Genomic DNA, 20,777 nt, shown 5'->3' on the forward strand with positions numbered 1-20,777 from the left:
ACAACCAAGGTTGAAGGGGTCACATCCTGGGCAGGAAATCCTTCAACTCCTAAGCGGAACTCTGCCCCTTCCAGCCGAGAGTCTGGGAGCCAGCCAGCATCTCATCAGTCCTGGGTAGTGTCAGGAACAGGCAGGTTTTTGAAGGAAATCCTTTCCTAGCTAGAGTGCCAGGTGAAATTAACCTGCGTTCAGGGGTCATCCTGGATGGTTAATGATGAAAAGATAAGGGGAGAGCCTTGGGAAGCAATTGACTTTAGGATTCTGCATGTGCCAAGGGATTTCATTCCATAACATACTAACTGTACCTGGAAAGGCTCCCAAAGGCTCATTTGTCTATGTCCCTCTCATGGCACTTTTTCTTTTCCAGCAAGGTCTTTGCAGGAGTTTGCCACTGTCCTCAGGAATCTTGAAGATGAACGGATACGGATGGTGAGTATGGCCAGGCTGCTCTTCGTCCCATACAGTGTGGTCATGTCAGCCTTTCACACATGTCAAGGGATTACTGTGGACAACTTAGGACCATGTTGTTGAACTCCCAAAGATTGACTATAAGGTGTACCTGTAAGGTATGACTTACGGGTGGATCTTTTGAATTATTTAACTTTGGGAGGCCTTCCATTCCCACGGGCAGGGTGGGAACGAAGGTGTCACACTCTGCCCCCCTCCACACCCCCCATTCTCATCTTTTAAATGTATCCAAGAGCTCCTGAAGGGCAGGGGTCACTCCTTCACTTCTTATTCTGAAACACCTAACCCAGTGTCTGCCCTATAGTATGCACCGAGTAAATGGGCACTAACTAAATGATAGCAATCACAAGAAGTTCTACAAAGGGGGCACTGTGCAAACTGAAGAATCAAATGCTGATCTCTAGGTTCTTAAGAGATACCTTCTGTATTCTAAATTATTCTGATGAGGTTTGGCATCAATAGATAACAGATAACACATCCGTGAAAAGTTCTTTTGCATCCTCTCTGTATCAGTAAGATATCAAGAATGAAGCCTGAACCGAAATCCCCCTGCTGGCCTCATGGCAGTTGGTCCCTAGGGGGACTTGGCCCTAAGCGGTGGTGCTCCAGAGGCCCAGGGAAGAGTCTGTCAGTGAACTTTTTCCCTCTCTTCCCATGCTAAAACTGATCATTTGAGACTAAGTGTGTTTTCATCTGCTTAGACTGCCAGAACAAAATATAGGCTGGGTGGTTTTTACAGCAAATATTCATTTCTCATAGTTGTGGAGACTGGGTAGTCAAAGATCAAGGAACCAACTGATTTGGTTCCTGGTGAGGACCTTTTCCCTGGCTGGCCCTTGGCCACCTTCTTGCCATATCCTTAAATACCAGAGAGTGGCTCTTACATCTTTTCTTACAAGGCCACTAATCCCACTGTGAGGACTCCACTTTTATGACCTAATTACTTCCAAAGGCTCAATTTCCAGATACTGTCATCCTGGGAGTTTTAAATGATAAACTGCGGCATATCATATTTTTACGACTTTATTCAAAGAAAAATTGGTTCAAACGGGGCAGCACCAAACTGGATATGTTTAGGGACCCTCCACTGGCAGGAAGTATAAGGGAAAGACTTTTATAGCGAACAAATGGAAGTAGCAAGTTAATTATTTGATTGGCCATAGCTTAAGCTTTTGTCTTACTTGGGAATGCCTAATTGGTCTCCCATTTCTTAGCCTTGAGAGATTTATGCCCTTGGGGTTTGGTTTGCTTTATGTAGGCTGTTATAACATTAGAGCCACCTACTCTCATGGCCTCTTTGTTTATCTTTGTTTAATTAATTTCACAGAGGTCAGGGCTTCGCCATATAAATTTTGAGGAGATGTTATTCAGTTCATAGCCTTGACCAAGACGTGTATGCACGCATTTTTAATTTTAACCTGCATGATGACTCTGTGAGTGGTATCTATATCATCCCATTGTCTAGATGAAGATACTGAGGTTTCGAATGGTTAATTAACATGCCCAAGGTCACGTAGTTAAAAAGCGTCACAGTTTGGATTCAAACGCAAATTTGTGTTATACTGAAGAATGTGGGAATTTCTTTGAAACTCCCCACAGAGCGGAAGTTCTCACCTTCTGCCCTGGACAGAGAGACATTGTTGACTTTGATGGCCCATTTTTGGGTGCTTGCATCAGAATCAGGAGGCTGGTAGCTGCAGCAAGGTTGGTGGTGGGTGGAGGCAGGGGAAAGCTTGTGTGTTTGTGCACGTGCTACTGCCTGAGAAAGGGAAGCGATTCTTTTGAGTCTGATTCTTGGCCGAGTCAGTATTTGTGGGTGGGGGGTGTGGTGAGCAGATCTCCATGAATACCCTGCAGATTGCCATGGCCCGTGGTAAGGGAACAATGACTGGATTATACTCTTCAGCTTGCCTCTGCAATTTTATTATTAATGTCTGTGAACTGAGTTTTCTGCCATGTGCATCCGAGTATCTGGCCATCTCAAGCCCCTTCCCTACCTCCTTATCCTGGGACAGCCTCATCAATTCAGCTCAGCTTCCCAAAGCCTCACCTCTCTGCAAAGACTTCTCTGACTCTGTGGGATATTTGGCCATCCTTTGTATTTTCGTAGTATCTTGTTCATGTATCTGATTCTCCACTGTGTCTGATAATCACTGCATGTGTCTGTCCCATAGTAAATGTGAGTTCTTGAAGAGCATAGAGTGGGCTTCTGTGTCATCAGTATCAGTGCAGCGCTTAGACCGGAGTGGAAATAACACAGTCATAGAATCTTAGACCCAGAAAAACCTTATTTCTCACTATCTGTAGTCTTTCGTTGGCCAGATGGGAACACTGAGGTCTTGTGAAGTCCGATAGCAAGCAGTAGAAGGAATGGGGCAAGGTCTTGGGCGTCCTGTTTCCCAGGTGTAGTTCGTGCTTTCGTGTGTGGGGGGTGGGGTGGGGAGGGGGGTGCTTCTCCTTAAGGCTAGATTCTCAGCTGTGGATGCCCATTAGAACAACTTGGGGAGTTTAAAACGTACTGATGCCTGGGACAGAGTACAGAGATTCTGATTTCATTGGTTTGAGATACAGCCTGGACGTTGGGATTTTTGTTGTTGTTAAGTTTACTTTTTCTTGAAAAAATATAACTTACTGTCAAGTGTATGCTAACTTGTGCTCTTGGCTCAAGTGTATGCTAACTTGGCTCAGCACACCACTGTGTGCTTGATTTGTGGAAGATTTAAGTGAGGGAGCCCATTAAGCAACATCAAATAATAATAAAAAGCAAACAAGTTAAACATTGCGACCCTCATGTTAAAATGCTCTCTTCTGAGGTAAGTGCTCTCAAAATTGAGAAAAAGGCAAATGGCAGTAAATTTGGAGACCTGCCACCTTTTATCCCTCACATTGCTTACTTAATTCTTGGCTGTGTCCATCTATGGCTTCTGGCATTTACTCTGTTGGTTTCATTGTGATGGATGCACATGTGATTTAGGAAAATAATCCTTTGTTGGGACAAGATTCCTGAAATAATTAGTTGAGCGACGAGTAAGCAGTGAATGACTTAAAAGGAAAGATTGTAAAATATTTTGCTGCCTTCGAACAGACCATGGAATCTTCGAGCTGGAACAATCCAGCCTACTCATTTTGCACATTAGGAAATGAGAGCCCAGAGAGGTTAAATGCTTCGCCTGTGGTCACACAGTTGGCAGCCAGTCAAGAAATCATTCATTGATTTAGTCAATGAAAAATATTTGAGTGCTCCTTTGTTTCAGCACCCTTCTGTGTTTGGAGGAGAATGGTGGGCAAGTGAGCATTTGCAAGATGGTGTGTGTGTGTGTGTGTGTGTGTGTGTGTGTACTGGTAAATTAGAAAACTTTAGCTGGCTTATGTCTTCTGAAGAAAACGCGTGGTGAGGTAGTGAGAAGTTTGCTTTGGAATATGCTGGTGATCAGGAAAGGCTTCCCTAAAGAGGTGACCTTCAGGCCAAAACCTGAATTAGAATAAGAAATGAGTTGTCTACAAGAGAATTCAGGGATCCAGCGTCTGAGGAAATGGCTAACTGCCAAAACTTGGAAGTGGAACAAGTTTTGTTGCATTTGAGGTGCCTTGGGGTGATGGTATTGTTGCGTGCAGGACCTGATGGGATGAGTGCTTGGGGTGAAGGTGAGAGGCAGCCGTGGCCTAGAGGCACAAATGTCCTGATCCTAGTCCAGTACTGGTAGGAATACACAAAGTCCGGCTTAGAAGGTGTTCATGCCATTGCATGTCCACAGGTGTTTCTTGTTTTTAACCTAGACTCAATGTTGATCTGTCCAAAATATATCTACTTAAATGTAACTTGGTCAATTGGCCTTTACAAGAAGTCACTTAAGGCTGAAATTTAGATCCTGCCCTGTCACCAGCTCCCCTCTGCCTTCACGTGGTTGCTTACCGTTTTAGAGGTCCTCACTGTAAAGAGTGAGTCACACATGGGAAGAATTCCGTGTTTGGAGATGATGACTAGATTTTGATCTGACGTGCTTTCAGTTCACGTATCGTGAACAGTCAACACCTGCACAGTGTTGCTTACTCAAATTTTAAAGTGAGACACGGAAGGAATTCTTAACTGATCATTGCTTTTGTGTTTACGTGTCCCCCTCAACTCCCCTGCTCTGTTTCTCTCCTCACCAGATTGAGAATGCCAGCGAGGTGCTCATCACTCCCTTGGAGAAGTTTCGAAAGGAGCAGATTGGGGCTGCCAAGGTGAGAATTACACAAACTTTGTTCTTGGATTTTAGGGCAGGCTTGTTTTTGGATTTTATAGCGGCTCATCTGTTATTCCCAAGTGTCTGAAGTAAGACTGAGTGTGGTCAAACCCCAGAGCAGTCATTCTAGCATTTTGTTACCTAATTGGTTTGTGCTAGTTCATAAATCATGCAAAGGTAGAAACCGTGCCTCCTTGTGTTAGTAGATACATCTGTGCTTGGACAACGTGGAATTGCACTTACTGTGGACACCCAGGACTCAGAGCCTAGACTGGGTTGCAGATGGGGCCCCGAAGCGGTGGGGAGGGACACAGCTCATTTTTGCTGTGTTTGAAAATGGGCCCTTTGTTGCTAGATCTTGACATTTTTCAAGAGAAAGTGAAAAGTCATAGTTTTCTTTGAAATTTTCTAGTTTAAAAAAGTACATCTTTTACATTGTGCAGGTCAAAAAGCAGGACTGCTTCAACTCCTAGGTCCCAATTTGTTAGCGCTGATGGCGAAGGACTGCAGCTAAAATTTGGCTGATTCTGTCAGTCCCTGAGAAGACTGTAAAGAGAATCTTGTTCATTTTTATTTTTTATTTATTATTATTGTTACTTTTTTTTAACGTTTATTCATTTTTGAGAGAGAGAATATGAGTGGGGAAGGGGCAGAGTGAGAGGGAGACACAGAGTCCGAAGCAGGCTCCAGGCTTTGAGCTGTCAGCACAGAGCCCGACGCGGGGTCCAAACTCACGAATGGCGAGATCATGACCTGAGCCGAAGTCGGATGTTCAACCAACTGAGCCACCCAGGCGCCCCTTGTTCATTTTTAAAAGGTAGATTCTCCAGGGTTCCCCTGCCCTGTGAGAAATCACCAGGAAATCCTGGCTAGTTTGACCTTCAGTAGAGTGTTAGAGGCCACCTGCAGGGAAAGTGTTTTCACTGGAATCAATGAAAGCAAAAGGATTTTTGACATTTTCTTCCTGTTTTTCTGCAAATGTGAATCCTTCAGCTGGCGCCACCTGCAGGGAGCTTTGGGCAACATCACTCACCTACTAGCATGCTTAGATTTGACTCAGTCGTGAAATGGCCTTGAGAAGTAGGTGCCTGTACGTGGGAGAAAGATAACTGAAATACAACAAAGTGGGATCTGTCTCCTCACCCCACCTCCCCACCTAAGCACATCTGCTTCTGAAAACGAATATGATGAGGGTCTGCAAAGAAAATGTGCCGTTCAGTCAGGGTTCTTCAGAGGGATGGTTGATTGTAGTTTAAAGGACAGACCATAGCAAAGATTTTTCTTCCAGTTCTAAGTCACTTTCTACTAGTTTTATGCTTTACATTTATGAAGATTAGAGCTCATGGGTTTTGTATCAGAGATTACGGAATATATAATTCAAAGGGAGTCTAATTCCACTAAGATTTTGAGTTTGCCATGAGTGTCCCTCCCTGGGTTCTCATGTGTGTAGGCCCAGGGACCTTCACTTTAGTGGCCTTGGGACCTGTGCTTCCTGTTCATGATAATAGATGGTGGTGGTTCTGGACGTTCTGAAGAGCTTTGAGACAGCAGCAGAGCAGACAGACCGATTTATCGAGTTCTCTTTCCAAGAATCTTTTCAGCCTTCTCACTCTGGCCTCTGCCCTCAGCCCTGCCTTCGGGGTTCCTGAAAGCCCAGAGTTGGCATAGAAGAGGAGCAGGATTCTGAGTGGACTACTCTTGGGTAATACCAGTGATCTTAATGATAGCAGCAGGTACTTTTCCAGAAGTGCGGTAGAGGTGGGGCTGTAGATGGTGAGAAATAGGAGAATAAAAGAATTCAAATAAAATCATAGCTCATCAAAACATGTTGCCTCTCACGTACTCTAATCTCTCCTTCTTGTTAAACGGTATAATGCCTTTGGGGATGATTTCCCCTCCCTCTCCTTTGGTCATTTCTTTTTCTCATATACATACATTTATATCCTAGGATTGTGTACCTTTAAGAGAAAGCAAAGAAACAAACTCTTTACCAGGCAGTTTTGGGAGCAGACTGAAGAATACCTAAGAGCCAGCCAGGGCTCCTGAGCGGCCAAGTGGAAGTTTCTGAACTCTGCCTCTGTGGGGCTAAAATTACCCTTTCTCCCCATTCTGGTGCTGCTTTGGTTGCTGTAACAACCTGTTGCTACTTTCCAAGAAGCAGAATTTAGTGTTGGATGTGAAGGCTGCCAGGGAGGAGGACTCCTGGGCATTCTGCTGCAGAGGTAGCTGGCCTGTAGCAGGTCATGACCCTGAGCTTGGCATAACCTTGACCCTGTGTTTAGAATTCTGAGTTTGGGGGAGTTTGTTTTTCTGACAGCCGAGGTGCATTTGGAGTGCCGGGCACTGCAGTGAAAGTAAAACAGAAGTTAGAGAGCAATGGTGAGAGTGGGCCCTAACCTCACTGATGCCATTGGCATGTCAACTTGGGGAGTAGCTGAACCTCTTCATACCCATTTCCCGATCTGTAGAATGGAGACAGTGATAATAGTTACCTCCGAGAGTTCTTAGGAGGAAGACAAGCGAATGCAGGTAAGTGCTCAGAACAGTGCCTGTCGTATAGTCCTTTGATGTTAGCTGTTAGATTCAGTACACACAGTTCATTAATTAAAAAAAAAAATACATGAGCACTTACTCTGTGTCTGGTCCCAGGATGATGGAGAGCAAGTGTAGACGTACTGTGCTCATGGTGTGACTAGAGAGAACGACATGAAACAAAAAGCTAATAAATAAACGTAATTCCTAATTGCGGTAGGTGCCATGAAGGCTTACCTTCACGGGACAGCGGGGCATGGGAAGCAAGTGGTGTTCTTGATAAGGAAGAGGTATGTTCAGATGATGAGTCTGATGACTGCCATTACCACCATGGCTACTGTGATCACTGCCGCCATCATCATCTTTACTGAATTTTATTGTGCACTTTCTGTGTGCTGCGCCCTCTGCTAAGCACTGTCTATGGTTAATCTCATTTTATCCTAATAGGTCAATGAGGAGGTGGCTGTTTTTATTCATATTTTGTTAGCCTCTGAATTGAAAGAGGAAACCTGAACCTGAGCCCCCATCAGTTTATAGATGAGGGAACCCAGTTTTGGAGGGGGGCAGTGATTTGTTTAGAGTCAGTCCATGAGAAGTTGGGAATAACTTACAGGATTCTAACTCTGTCTTTTCTCCATTTAGCCACTGACAGTAGGTTCCCTGGGAGGCGAGCACCGCCTCCTACCTGAGTCAGTCATGAATACCACTCTTCCATCTTAAGAGTGTTATCTAAATCTTTGTAGAGTTACTCCCTGGCTGTCCTGTTGCTGTTTTTTTCAGGACAGAAACTGCTTCCCTTTCTCTTTAGCTCTGGCTGTCTTCTTGAACATGGAATGCGGCAGCTTGAATTGCCAAAAAGTCACAGAATGCTGGTGACTCATGTTCCCTGGCCTTTTCTCACCTCTGGCCAGCTGGGCTAGCCCAGCACAGGGTTCTCCTTGTGGGGCTTTCTGACAGGTTGCTGGAGTGGATCTGCAAGCATTAAGTGGAATGGGAGCCCCAGGTCAAAGTTGCTGGTTTCTACAAAGGAAAGAGTTGCTTTAGTCAATGTGTAGCCTGTACCCTTCCTCAAATTTGAAGGAGTAGTATCTCCCCAGGCTTTTTCCTCACTTGCTTCTGCATGTTGAGTTGTTCTTAGGTATAAGTAGTCTTTCAAGCAAAATTCAGATTTGTAGAGGTGGATACATGTCTGCTAAAAAGGGTATGTGATGACTGTGCCCGCTTTGAGAGGCTTAGAATCTCGCTTTTGGCCAGATAAATAGTGTTCTGACATGGCCTGGGATTTCCGGGGCTTCAGATTGGAGCTTCTTGGTGATTTCTGTCACCTGTCCCACTTAGGCTTGCCCAGTGTTCTGCCCAGAGCATTGTGCTCTAGAAGCCTCCACCCTGTCCCTCATATGATTAGCAGGTCTTAGCTCACATTCTTGAGGACCCTGTCTGTGGACTGAGTGCACCTTATTTCCTTCATAGCACTTGTTGCAGTCTATAATTAAGCTATTTCTGTGTTTCCTGGTTGATTGTCCTTCTACTTGAACATTCCCCCCCATGAGGCTTGGGACCACTTCTACTTTGTATTTCCAGTGGCTTCAGGCATCTGACACAGAGTGATTGCTTCTTCTATCTTTGTGGAATGAATGGAGATGTCTCTGCATTTCCTTACCTGACTGCAAAAGTTTTTCTCCTCTTGGAGCCCTTGGAGTTGCAGAAAAATACTTGGTGTAGGTTCTGCCTGAGTAAGGAGTGAGAATAATGCGCTTAGTGAAGTTGATCCTGTCTTCATGCCAGTGTCAGCCTTTTCCAGCCCCCTTGCTTGCCATCCCCCACCCCCCAGCCCCCCGGAAAGTGGAAGGAAGAGAGACTGCCCGTGAACATGTGTCTCAAGTGCGGTTGAAGGGTGGGCTTTGGAGGCAGCCTGCCCTGACCTCGGATCCCAGCTGTCACTATGACTTTGTACAAGTTAACCTCCATGTATCTAAGTTTTCTTCTCCGTAAAATGGGAGATAAAAGTAGAATCTTGGTGACTCACTGATTTGGTGGGAAGGCAGGGATTATGTGTGTTATGATATTTATATTATTTTTCATTTTGAAAGTTATTAATGTAGGCAAATAAAAATTTCCCAAATGGAGGGAGAAAATCACCCATTATCCCATTTTCTTAACTTGATTATTTTCGTTTATCTTTCCATCTAATCTTTGTCTGTAGGTAGATACATTCTATGTAGGATGCATCAAGTTCATATCATGATACTAATACTTTCCCTTACATTATGAGCAGCTTGCCATATGACCACCTAGCCTTCCTAGTTCCATTTATTGGATGTCCTACCCTTTAATTATCTGAAACCCTGTATCTGGGCAGTGATGTGCTTTTGCCTTTTTGTTTGTTTTTATAACTGATGCTGCTGTGAACACATTTGTTGTCTTTGTTTTCATTTGAATTACTCTTCAGTTCAGAGACCCACATGTGTTCAGTATTGTGCCCAGGAATATTTAGGTCTATATATTAAGTACTTTTTGACTGCTGTTAAAGCTGAATCTGCCCTTACCCTAGATTGGTCCGATTTAAGCTTTAAGTAGGTCTTACTGCTTTGGGATTAGCTTCATAGGTAACTTTGCTCCTTTATTTGGCCTTGAACATCCTTTGAATTAGAAATTAGACATTTCTCTTTCACAGTTGAGGTTCTTAGAAAGTGGAGTCCTGGCTTTGCCACTATTAAATACTGGTATTTACCTTGTCTTTGGCATTGTCTTCTGTGATAGACATTCATACCCGTCGGTCTGTGTGTTGATGGAGGGTTGGCTTGACTTAATGTGCATTATTTGAAGAGAAGGAAGAGATGGGTAGTTGGCTGTTCTGGGTCTGAAGGAATGGTGACCTATGGAATTGAGCCGGCAGGTCTTGACAAGGTTGCTTTTATTCCTGAAACGTTTTACTCTTTCCCTCTTGTCTTCTTTTTGCCAGGAAGCCAAAAAGAAGTATGACAAGGAGACAGAAAAGTATTGTGGCGTCTTAGAAAAACACTTGAATTTGTCTTCTAAGAAGAAAGAATCTCAGCTTCAGGAGGTAAGAAACTTCACTAATATCCTGAACAAGGTGTTTAATTTCTATGTGTTGCTGTAGAATATGTGCCCGTTCCTCCTTGCCAGAAAATCCTAGGGTTTGAAGTGGCCTCAGAAACCAGGAGCTTGACCCCGATCCCTCATCAGATGCCTAATGCCTGGATTCCCTTTGTATCTTCACATCCACAACACTCCTTTTGTGGCTGTCCAACCTACCAGGTGGGCGGGAGCACATACTGCTGGTCAACGTCACTCACCTCCTTGTGGGGCAGCCGTGAGCACTGAAATGTACTTCTTCCTTTCAAACTGAAATTTTGTGTTTTCCTGTTTGTCTCACCCTTTACCTTGGTTCTGTACCCTATTGCTTTACTTTTTGACTTCCTGCCTTGTATCACTGATTTGAAAAGTCAGCATCTGAAACACTTTGTTCTTCCTCCAATATTATTGTTACTATTTTTTAAAAAAATATTTACATTGGTACTTCACAGCAGTCTTCCTTCTCTTTCTTTGTGTCTTTGTTTCTCTCTCTCTCTGTCTCTCTCTCTGTCTCTGTCTCTTTTTCTTTAAGCAGGATTTTATTGTCATTCATATGTTTTACGCTTTGGTAACTTTGTTTCACAAGAGATAAATTATCTGGCCTGCCCTAGGACTTTCTGGATTGGCATGAAGAGTAATTCACTTGGAAAGATAAGTTAACTTTGCAACCATGGATCTGTCATAATTCTCATTTAGTTCATGGAGACTTGCATGGTAAGGGAGTGGTTTCTGGAAGACCGAGCAGGTTATAGTGGAACTCCAAAGTTGACTACATGGATGTCATTTTATTTAACTCTTAACAATTTACTTCACCTTTCTCAGGTATGTGGTCAAGAGAGGTTGTGACTTCCAAGTTAGCCCCTCATTCTTTTTTTTTTTTTTTTTTTTTAAGTTTTAAATATAAATCCCAGTTAATTCACATACAGTGTGGTATTAGTTTCAGGTGCGCAATATAGTGATTCAGTGCTTTGATACATCACCCAGTGGTCATCACAGCAAGTGCACTCCTTAACCCCCATTGTCTATTTCACCCATCCCCCCACCTACCTCCCACCATGTAACCATCTGCTTGTTCTCTGTAGTTAAGAGTCTGTTTCTTGGCTTCTCTCTCTTTTTCCCTTTGCTCATTTATTTTGTTTCTTAAATACCATGAGTAGAATCATATGGTATTTGTCTTTCTCTGATTTATTTCACTTAGCATTACACTCTGTATGTAGCTCCATCTGCATTATTGAAAATAGCAAGGTATCTTTTCTAATGCCCAAGTAATGCTCCATTGTGTGTGTGTGTGTGTGTGTGTGTGTGTATACCACATCTTTATCCGTTCATCATCCGATGGACACTTGTCAAGCTAGCCTTCATTCTTCAGTTTACTTTGTTTTTGAGCAAATACCATGCAGTGCTTCTGTCACATGAAAGTTAATATGAAAATCATATGTTTAAAGGATGAAAAATGAAGATAACATAGGAGATGGTAGAGTCTGAACCCCTCCCAACCCGATTTGTTGCACATCCTCAGTTAGGAATGTCTTGCTCTCAGAGCCCTTTGCTTTGAAATGCAAGTTTAAACCAATTGTGTAAATGATGAAGAGGAGTCAACAACACTGCCAGCAACAAGTGTTTGTAATGGGCTTTGCAGATCAGTTCTTGGCAGCCAGCTAATAGCAACTGAGTACTTGGTGTGAAAAGTAGAAAACACTAACCTGTCCTGGAAGATTTCCTACCTGACTAGGGAAAAAGGAGCAAACACATGGGGAGGTGATTCTTGAAGGTAGCCTAGCTCCTCAGGTGAATCTTGTCAGATGTGCTGGAGAAGGCTAAAGAGAACCTATTTTCACTGGATCGTATATAAAGTACTTATTCCTTGGATGGGATCCCAGCTGTGTGTGGGGTATGGGCACTGGAAGATACCCAAGAATATGCAATTATCCATGATAAATTAGGATCTGTCCTGATGCCCTCACTGTTTAGTGAGTTACCCTTCTTAGAGTCATTTAGCATTTAGGGTTTGGAAACTACCTTTAAGGAAAGTCTTTTTGGCTGCAGCTTGCAATGACCAGATGTGGCCAGCTCTGCAGTTCCTAAGCAGTTAGGTGAGTCAGGATCATTGAGAGTTGAACAACTGTGTGATTGTTCTACCACCTGTTGGTGTTGACGGGCCCATAGCACAGTTAGTCTGTAGGCATGGCATTCCGCAGTGTGAGGATGCTTTTCTGGTCTATTCTCTCCATGCCTGGATGCTGCTTCCTTGGTCTGGGATGACTGTAACATACTCTTCTAAAGCCATGCCAATATCCTCTCCCCCCAAGATAGTACAGTGTCAGCCCAGAGCCCTGGCTGGGAAAGTGATACCTTATTTCAAGGCCTGCTGTTGGGTGTTTTCACTGTGTGACCTGGAGCAAGTACTCACCTCTCTGATCTTTTAGTTCCATTTTTTGGTAAAACACAAAGTATGTGTTCTCTCTATTTCATGTATGGGGATGTGTATTATGGCTGCTAAACAAATATAGAGTATTATCCCTATGACTGGCTCATTCCTCCCCATTTCCCGTTCCCGAATTGAATGGTACTCTTCGTCACTGCCTTGGCGTGTTCAGGCTAGTAAAAGAGAATACCATAGGTGAGACAGCTTATAGAGACAGAAATTTAATTCTCACAGTTCTGGAGGTTAGGAAGGCCAGTATTGTATCACTGGCAGATTTAGCATCTGGTGAGAGCTTATAGATGACTCTTCTTGATGTGGTGTCATGTGGTGAAAGGACCAAGGGAGCTCTCTGGGGTCTCTTTTATAAGGGCACTCATTCCATTCACGAGGACTCCATCCTTATGACCTGGTCACCTCCCAAAGGCCCCACCTCCATGTGCTGTCACATTGGAGCTTAGGTTTCAACATACGAATGTTGGCAGGGACACCAACTTTTACTCTATAGCCCTGACATTGTCAGTTACAGGTATTAGTGGGCATTTCTACATTACACTCTTTTGTGGTTCTTTGTGTGCTTGTCTTTGACCTTGTTACGCTTTCTAAGTACTTTGAGGGCAAGGAGTGGGCTGTAAGTCTGTCTTTAAGGTCCGGGTATTCTTGAGCATTGCTTTTTAGTTGTGCCTGAGCTGAATTAAATTGATAAAAATCTTGTAACAACAAAAACGATACAATACTTTTCACTGACCACAACAATAAGGCCAGCAAATATTTACTGATGCTTATTTAGGTACTGTGTTAGGCACTTGGAATCTTCTCAAATCCTTATAACCACTCTGTGAGGGACAGATTTATTCCCTCGCCGTTCAGTAGCCTGCCAATAGCTAGTCAGTGAGGTTGTGAACCCTGGCCCCTGACCCTGGAGCTCTTTTAACTCACTGTACTCTCCTAATTGCCTCTTTACCTTGGGAGGGAGGGATGTTGCTGGGCAGCTAGGCAGCCATTTTTATTCAATGCCAGTGTCGTTGAGATAAGATTCACCACCTACCTGAAGGAGGGACCTTGGTAATCTTCTGATTGAACCTACTGGAAATACTTTTGAAGGAACTGGGTTCCTTGCAGAGGTCAAGGGATTTGTTCAAGGTCCTCCAGCTATTAAGTGATGATTTTCTCACATTTATTAAAAAATCAATTTGGAAATATTACCAGACACCTGCACGTTTAATGAAATGTACTTTCTTTAAATATCCAGAATTCTTACCTAATTGCAGAGCTCTGAACTGAATACTTTGAAATTCTAGCCAATCCCTACGTTTGGTGAATAAAATTATAGTGCAGTGATGTGGAATGACACTGCCATCTAGTGGGTGATTCTTTTGTAAATTAACTTTTCTTCCCCAAGGGCTAAGAAGACAATATGCACTTAACAAATATTCATTGCATACTTCTGTGAGTCCATTCAGGTGTTGAGTGTATTGTGGAGAGTAAATGAATGATTGGCTTTCATGAACTTAGAGCCTAGGACAGTGTTTGTTTTCCAAGAACCTTAGAGTGGTTGGTGCATCTCAGACAAGCTGGTAGATGAACCGTTTCTCAAGTAACAAGCAGGGAAACCATCTTGAGTGGTTGCCAGGTGGGCTGGACTCCTGGCCTACCAGTCCATTGTAGGGTGGGGTGGGGAGGGGGTCTAATGATGTGAAGAGCTCTATGGCCCAGGTGAGCAAAGGCATTGGCAAAAGAAACCTACCATTCTTTTTTTTTTTTTAATTAAAAAAATTTTTTTTAAATGTTTATTTATTTTTGAGAGTGAGAGAAAGACAGTGTGAGAGGGGGAGGGGCAGAGAGAGAGGGAGACACAGAATCCGAAGCAGGCTCCAGGCTCTGAGCTGTCAGCACACAGCCCGACGCGGAGCTTAAACTCATGGATTGTGAGATCATGACCTGAGCTGAAGACGGACAGCCAGCCGACTGAGCCACCCAGGCGCTCCGAGAAACCTACCATTCTAATTGGATTTCTTCTTCTCTTTCCTGTGGAAGTGTATGGAGTTATGCATTTCTTCTGAGAACTGGATCACTGATGGCCACGTAGAGATCAATTTATTCATTCCTTAAGCATCTCTTGAATGCTTACTATGGGCCAGGCAATGTCCTGGAAGCTGGGATAGAAAAGTGGAAAAATGAGACAAAGTCTTTGCTCTCATTGATATTCTATTGCAGTAGGTGAGCCACAGGCAGAGAAAAGCATTGAAAATAATTTTACATAGTGATAAGGAAATAAATTGGGGGGGGTAGGTTACCCCAGCGCTTTTTACCTTATATACATTAACATGGTCACTAAAGCCTTTTCTAAAGAGGTTAACAAATGAATTGAAACTAGAAGGTTGAGAAGGACCACTAAGAGAAAAGCTAGGATGCTGTTCTTGAAGTTGTGCGTGTATTGGGGTGCCTGGCTGGCTCAGTCATTGGCGCATACAACTCTTGAGCTCAAGGTTGTGAGTTTGAGGCCCACACTGGGTGTAGAAATTATTTAAAAATAACATATTTTAGGGGTACCTCGGGACCCTATTTGGTTAAGGGTCAAACTCTGGATTTCAGCTCAGGTCATGGCATCAAGGTTTGCGGAATCGAGCCCGGCCTCAGGCTTCGCACTATCAGCGCAGAGTCTGCTTGGTAATCTTTCTTTGTCTCTCTCTCTGCCCTTCCTCTGCGCTTGTTCCCGCTCCCTCTCCCTCTGTCTCTCTTTCTCTCAAATAAAGTATTTTTTAAGAATTGTGTGTCATAAAAATCTGAATTACTGGGTCAGGTCATGAAATAGAATAGAGGAAGCTAGAACAGAAGAAAATTATAAGGCATGTTTTTTGGGTCATAATGTAAAAGTTTCTTATGGTGCCTTAAAGTTTTAAAAAACTAAATATTTAGAAGAGGTTTGCAAGCAGAAGGAACACCAATTGCAAAGTATTTGGAGTGTTAGGGAACAGGGAGTCAATCTGGGAGGCTGGAGTACAGGGAGGATGCATTGGGGGGGCGGGGAGGCAGGTCACACAGGGTCTTGCAAACCATGTTTGAGACAGAGGGAGACAGAGACCGAGCATGAGTGGGGGCAGAGAGAGAGGGAGGCACAGAATCTGAAACAGGCTCCAGGCTTCGAGCTGTCAGCACAGAGCCCGATGCGGGGCTCGAACCCACAAACCGTGAGATCATGACCTGAGCCGAAGTCAGGCACTTAACTGACAGAGCCACCCAGGCACCCCCTTCTGATTCCAGTTTTAAGAAAGCTCTTCTGTCTGCTGGGTGCAGGCTGGATTGGGGTTGGGGAGAGAAAGAAAGCAGGGAGACTAGTTAGGAAAGGAGTTTAGTCACCCCGAGACCCATGGTTGACTTAGGGGGGAGGAGCTGAAGGCCATCTGTCGGAAGGCCTTGGTGGTAGTAACAGCAGATGTGCACACAGCCCTTTTTGGCTTTCAAATTGTTCACATCCTTTAGCTCATTTTCTCGCAAGGGCGGATACTACCACCAGGTGTGGGAAAGAGCCCCAGAGAGGATAAGTGACTTGAGTAGGCCTCTCCAGCTAGAAAATGATAGAACTGCGAGTCCAACCCAGATGTTTGGGCTGTTAGCTCCCTGACTGATGCCGGGCTCTGCTGTCTGTCTCCTAGGAGTTTCCTCCATTGCTGCCTAACGGCAGGAGCCACGTTGCAAATTTCCAGAATGACCCTTTCTTGAGTTGGAGTGTCAGTTGGCAAGCCTGAGCAAGGAGGATGTTTGAGGTGTGTGGGTGGTCAGGGGAAGTGGATGCATCCCTGGTGTAAGTGTGTTGGATTTGCACTATGAGGAAATTAGAGGCTGCAGGAGCATATGGGGCTTAGCTGGCAGGAGCCCAGGTGGAAGGGATCAGCCCAGTGGTCTGAAGAGCCACACCTGGGGAAGGAGGGTACAGCACTTTCTGAAACTGGGCCTCCAAATAAAGATCTCTCAGTCCGCAGATACCAGCTTCCCCTCCTTAGAGGCTTAGAAAATACCCCCAAGTTTAGCCCTTCGCTTTGTGTGTGTGTGTGCGTGTGTGTGTGTGTGTGTGTGTGTGTGTGTGTGTGTGTGTGTGTTTGGTTGCCTCCCCACCCAGCACTTAGCCAATTAGCTTCTATGTGTTAATATGTTGACCTAGGAGGAAGTTGCTCACAGGAGAGTTGAATGGGCTGTTTGTGCTTTACCAGGGTTTGTAATTTTCTGTTTATGGACATAATTATTTAGAATCTCTTTGCTTCCCTATGTTGTGAGTTCCATGAAGGAAATTTCTTTTTGTGCATGATGGTGGAATGAATGAATGATTTGCCACGTTCTTTAGATAGAAAGATAGCAGTGTCATATTTGGTGTAATGGGAAATATGTCCCCAGTTTCCTCTGCAGGGGTCTTGACAAAGGCACACTGGAAGAGGTATTTCTTTGGGGGCTTTGTCTGTCTCTGTGAAGTATGTTATAGAATGGTTTCTCACCCCGTCACTTCTAAAGAAGGCAGATGTTTGTTTCCCACTACCAGGATATTCATTTTTATTAAAAAATCTTAAGGGGCGCCTGGGTGGCTCAGTTGGTTAAGTGTCCAGCTCTTGATTTCGGCTCAGGGGCACGATCTCACGGTTTGTGAGTTTGAGCCCCAGTTGGGCTCTGTGCTCACAGTGCATAGCCTGCTTGGGATTCTGTCTCCCCCTCTGTCTGCCCTCCCCCTGCTCGTGCATACTGTCTCTAAAAAATAAGTGGATAAAATTTTAAAAAATACTAATATTTTTTGTCATTGAAATGTGCATTCACTGTAACAGTGAGGTGGCATAGCAATAGTGTGGAAATGTTATGAACTTCACAGTGATAGTTGAGGTACTTAATAGCATCTTGTTATTCTACCCAGGCTCATTTTCTCCCCTGCTGTCTATATCCTGCATCAGTGGTTTGATTGTACGCATGTGTGGGCCTATGCAGCACCCCCTCTGCATGGACAGAGAAAGGCGGCTTAGATGCAATAGTGTAATTACTCTGCTAAAGTAAACGGACAGTTTGTCCCTTGACTAACAAGAAAATAGGTGAAACTCATGTGGAAATGTCCTTTCCTAAAGGCCCCTGCCCTCTAACAGCTGGTTTTGTTCATTCCTAATGGGATGGGGAGAACCCTGCAGGTTTTCTTTTTTTCTCCTTAAAAATCTGTCTTCTTTAGAACCCAGGTCTGCCCCTGGGTGTGGGGAGACGGTACAGCCTCCTAGTTTAAAGATGATCAAGGGTCTTGGAGGCAGATCCACAAGCACAAAAATCCCAACTCTGCCCTGTACTGGCTGCTTCAGGTTCCTTAATGTTAGCAGACATCATTTTCCTCCTGTCACTTAGAGGTAATGAGAATATCTTCTTTTTAGGAATTGGATGAGGATTAAGTCACTATAGTGAATGAGGAGCGAATAATGTCACGTAATATATGTATACCTAAGGACATGGTGCCTAGGACATTGTCACTAGTCTTAAGTCTGTTTCATGCTGTCTGAATTGTGTATAAAAACCATCTCCAAGGAATTTTGTGGCCTGCTTGCTGAATGCTCTCCTTGGGTAGTGACTTGACTTTCCTCTTAAATTCTGTCTTGTTTGCAGGCAGACAGCCAAGTGGACTTGGTCCGGCAGCATTTCTATGAAGTATCTCTGGAGTATGTCTTCAAGGTGCAGGAAGTCCAAGAGAGAAAGATGTTTGAGTTCGTGGAGCCGGTAAGTAGATGCTCAGGGTTTAATGGTATACCCGCACTTTGACCTCCAGCCCTCATTCCACTGCCTAGATTACAAAATGCTCTAAGTTGCTGATGAAGAGGTTGATCAGCCCTGGTACTGTGCCTTCTGCTAAGTCACAGTGCTTTGTCAGTCTGTCTACCCTGGACTGTCCCCTGTGGCCATTCTTGGGCAACCTGAGCAGAAATGATAGTGCTTCCTCTGGCCCTGCTGTGTTGTGCTAATTGGTTTCTAGGTGGAAGTAGGGCAGGGGGAGGACTGTTCATCTTGCCCAACAGTAGTGATTACACCTTAACTTTCCACCCTCCCACCCCCTTCCTTTCTCCTTCAAATAATCCAAACGTAGTAGTTGCCCAAGGAAAAAGGGGAATGTACATGATACATTCCTCTTTTTGTCTGCGGAGTTCAAAGCCCCTCCATGCTCCTTCCGTGCATTAAAAGGTACTATATAAAGTGATTTCTCACTGTAGTTGGTTATAACCGAGTAGCAGGGAGAGAAAGGTTGTAGTTTGCAAACCAGTCTGGCTTTAGTTGAGACCACCTTAGCATGGGTGTGGCTTTGTGCAGTGGTAGTGCTGCCCTGCCCTTGTGTTGCACTCAGAATGCACAGTACGAAAATGTCATGGAAACACCGAGAGAGCACGTGGGCCTCGATTTCAAACTCGTGCAGACCTTGCATTTTTCACTAAAAATGCAGCCTCTGATTTAGACCCAAGCCTGGAGTCTCTGTAGAAGTAAGACTCTTACCTACCTAGATTTCAGAAAGTGATTTTCTTAAGCAAACAATAAAACTATAAGAAACGGAGAGAAAATAACCACTTGTTTTAGTAAAGAGTGTTCTGTGCTCCATTTCTAATTCATAAAATTCTGGGATGCTTTTTAGGGATGTGAACTTGCTAATAGTTTTATCAGACTCTGGTGGCTTTGGAATCTGATACTTAGATTTTTTTTTTTTTTTTTTTTTTACTGTATTGGAACTAGGATTTTGAGCTTTCCTTCTCAGCCACCTCATCTGGAAAATTCTTCTTTTTAAAAAATAATTATTTTTGCAAGAGCGCAAGTGGGGAAAGGGCAGAAAGAGGGGGACAGAGGATCCAAAGTGGGCTCTGCACTGATAGGCTGACAGCAGTGAGCCTGATGTGAAACTCAAACTCCCGAACTGTGAGATCATGATCTGAGCAAAATCAGACGCTCAAGTGACTGAGCCACCCAGGCACCCCTGGCAAATTCTTTAATTTGCTATCACGGTCTCCTGTCAAAATCCCCTTGTTTTTGCAGTCTGTGTCGTGGGGGAGGCCATCCTACAGAGAAAATGAGCTTATTGATTTCCTTGCTTAGGACACAGAGGTGTTAAAGCCAGCTTTTCAGCGAAAGGTTTACTGAAGCCTATTTCCTGTGGTCTGGGCAGGCATTCAAATGCTGTCACAGAATTAGCGTTGGGTGTTTTTAATTGATTTTACCAGAATTTCTAGAGGAAAACAACAGTGATTGTAATAATCTTGAGGTGCACAATGATAGTATTCTACAATTGCTTGCTTTTGATGTCTTGGGTTTTAATTGGCCTATCTTACTTCTTTGAGGTGTTTTTGTTGTTCTTGTTGTCCCCTTGTATCTCCCAGTACGTGTTCCTCGTGAATCAGATACTGTGTCTGTAAGCTTTTGCTGGGTAACAACACAGAACCTCTTGGAGCAGTAGACCTTGATTTCTCATGAATGTGTGGGTTTCAGCCCAGCTAAGGCTGGACTTGGCCTGATGACTGCTGATCTAGGTGGGCTTTCCTCTTCCTCCTCCACCTCTTCCTTTTCCTTTTCCTTTTCCTTTTCCTTTTCCTTTTCCTTTTCCTTTTCCTTTTCTTCTTCCTCTTCTTCTTTTTTTTTTTTTTTTTTAAAGAAACCTGCAAGGAACAATCCTTCTAGTTCCTGACTCCCATTTGTAGTATATCCATATCTTGAGTGTTTGAGAGGCAGTAAAACATCACTGGTAAGGGCTCCAGAGCCAGACTGCTTAAACTGAAATCTCAGCCCAGCCATTCTAGCTGTGTGTTCTTGGGTTACTTAGTTCTGTGAGCCTTAGTTTCCTCATCTGCAAAAGGAGTAAAATAATACCACCTACCCTATAAAGATGTTAAGAGGAATCAGTTTCCTCATGTATGATGCTTAGAATGGAGCTAACCTAAATGGCACCCAGGTAGCAATTACTTTTTTATTCTAAGATAGAGGAATATCTAAGCTTCAGTCACCCAGGTGCTCACTCAGATGAGCACATGTGACAAGTGCCAATA

The 20,777-nt window shown here is 43.9% G+C and overlaps 1 protein-coding gene across 7 annotated transcripts in view; it reads left to right on the top strand.

Moving 5' to 3' along the window:
* Positions 1-20,777, top strand: part of ARHGAP26 (Rho GTPase activating protein 26) — a 424,049-nt gene that overhangs the window by 104,206 nt on the left and 299,066 nt on the right. For all 7 annotated transcript variants that reach the window (XM_042986221.1, XM_042986218.1, XM_042986228.1 and 4 more), the window contains exons 3-6: positions 368-429; positions 4,621-4,692; positions 10,189-10,290; positions 18,367-18,477. In XM_042986221.1, the coding sequence (XP_042842155.1) occupies positions 368-429; positions 4,621-4,692; positions 10,189-10,290; positions 18,367-18,477 (347 nt within the window). The remainder of the gene's footprint in view (positions 1-367; positions 430-4,620; positions 4,693-10,188; positions 10,291-18,366; positions 18,478-20,777) is intronic.

Source organism: Panthera tigris, chromosome A1 (assembly GCF_018350195.1).
Source record: "Panthera tigris isolate Pti1 chromosome A1, P.tigris_Pti1_mat1.1, whole genome shotgun sequence".
Taxonomy (NCBI): Eukaryota; Metazoa; Chordata; class Mammalia; order Carnivora; family Felidae; genus Panthera; species Panthera tigris.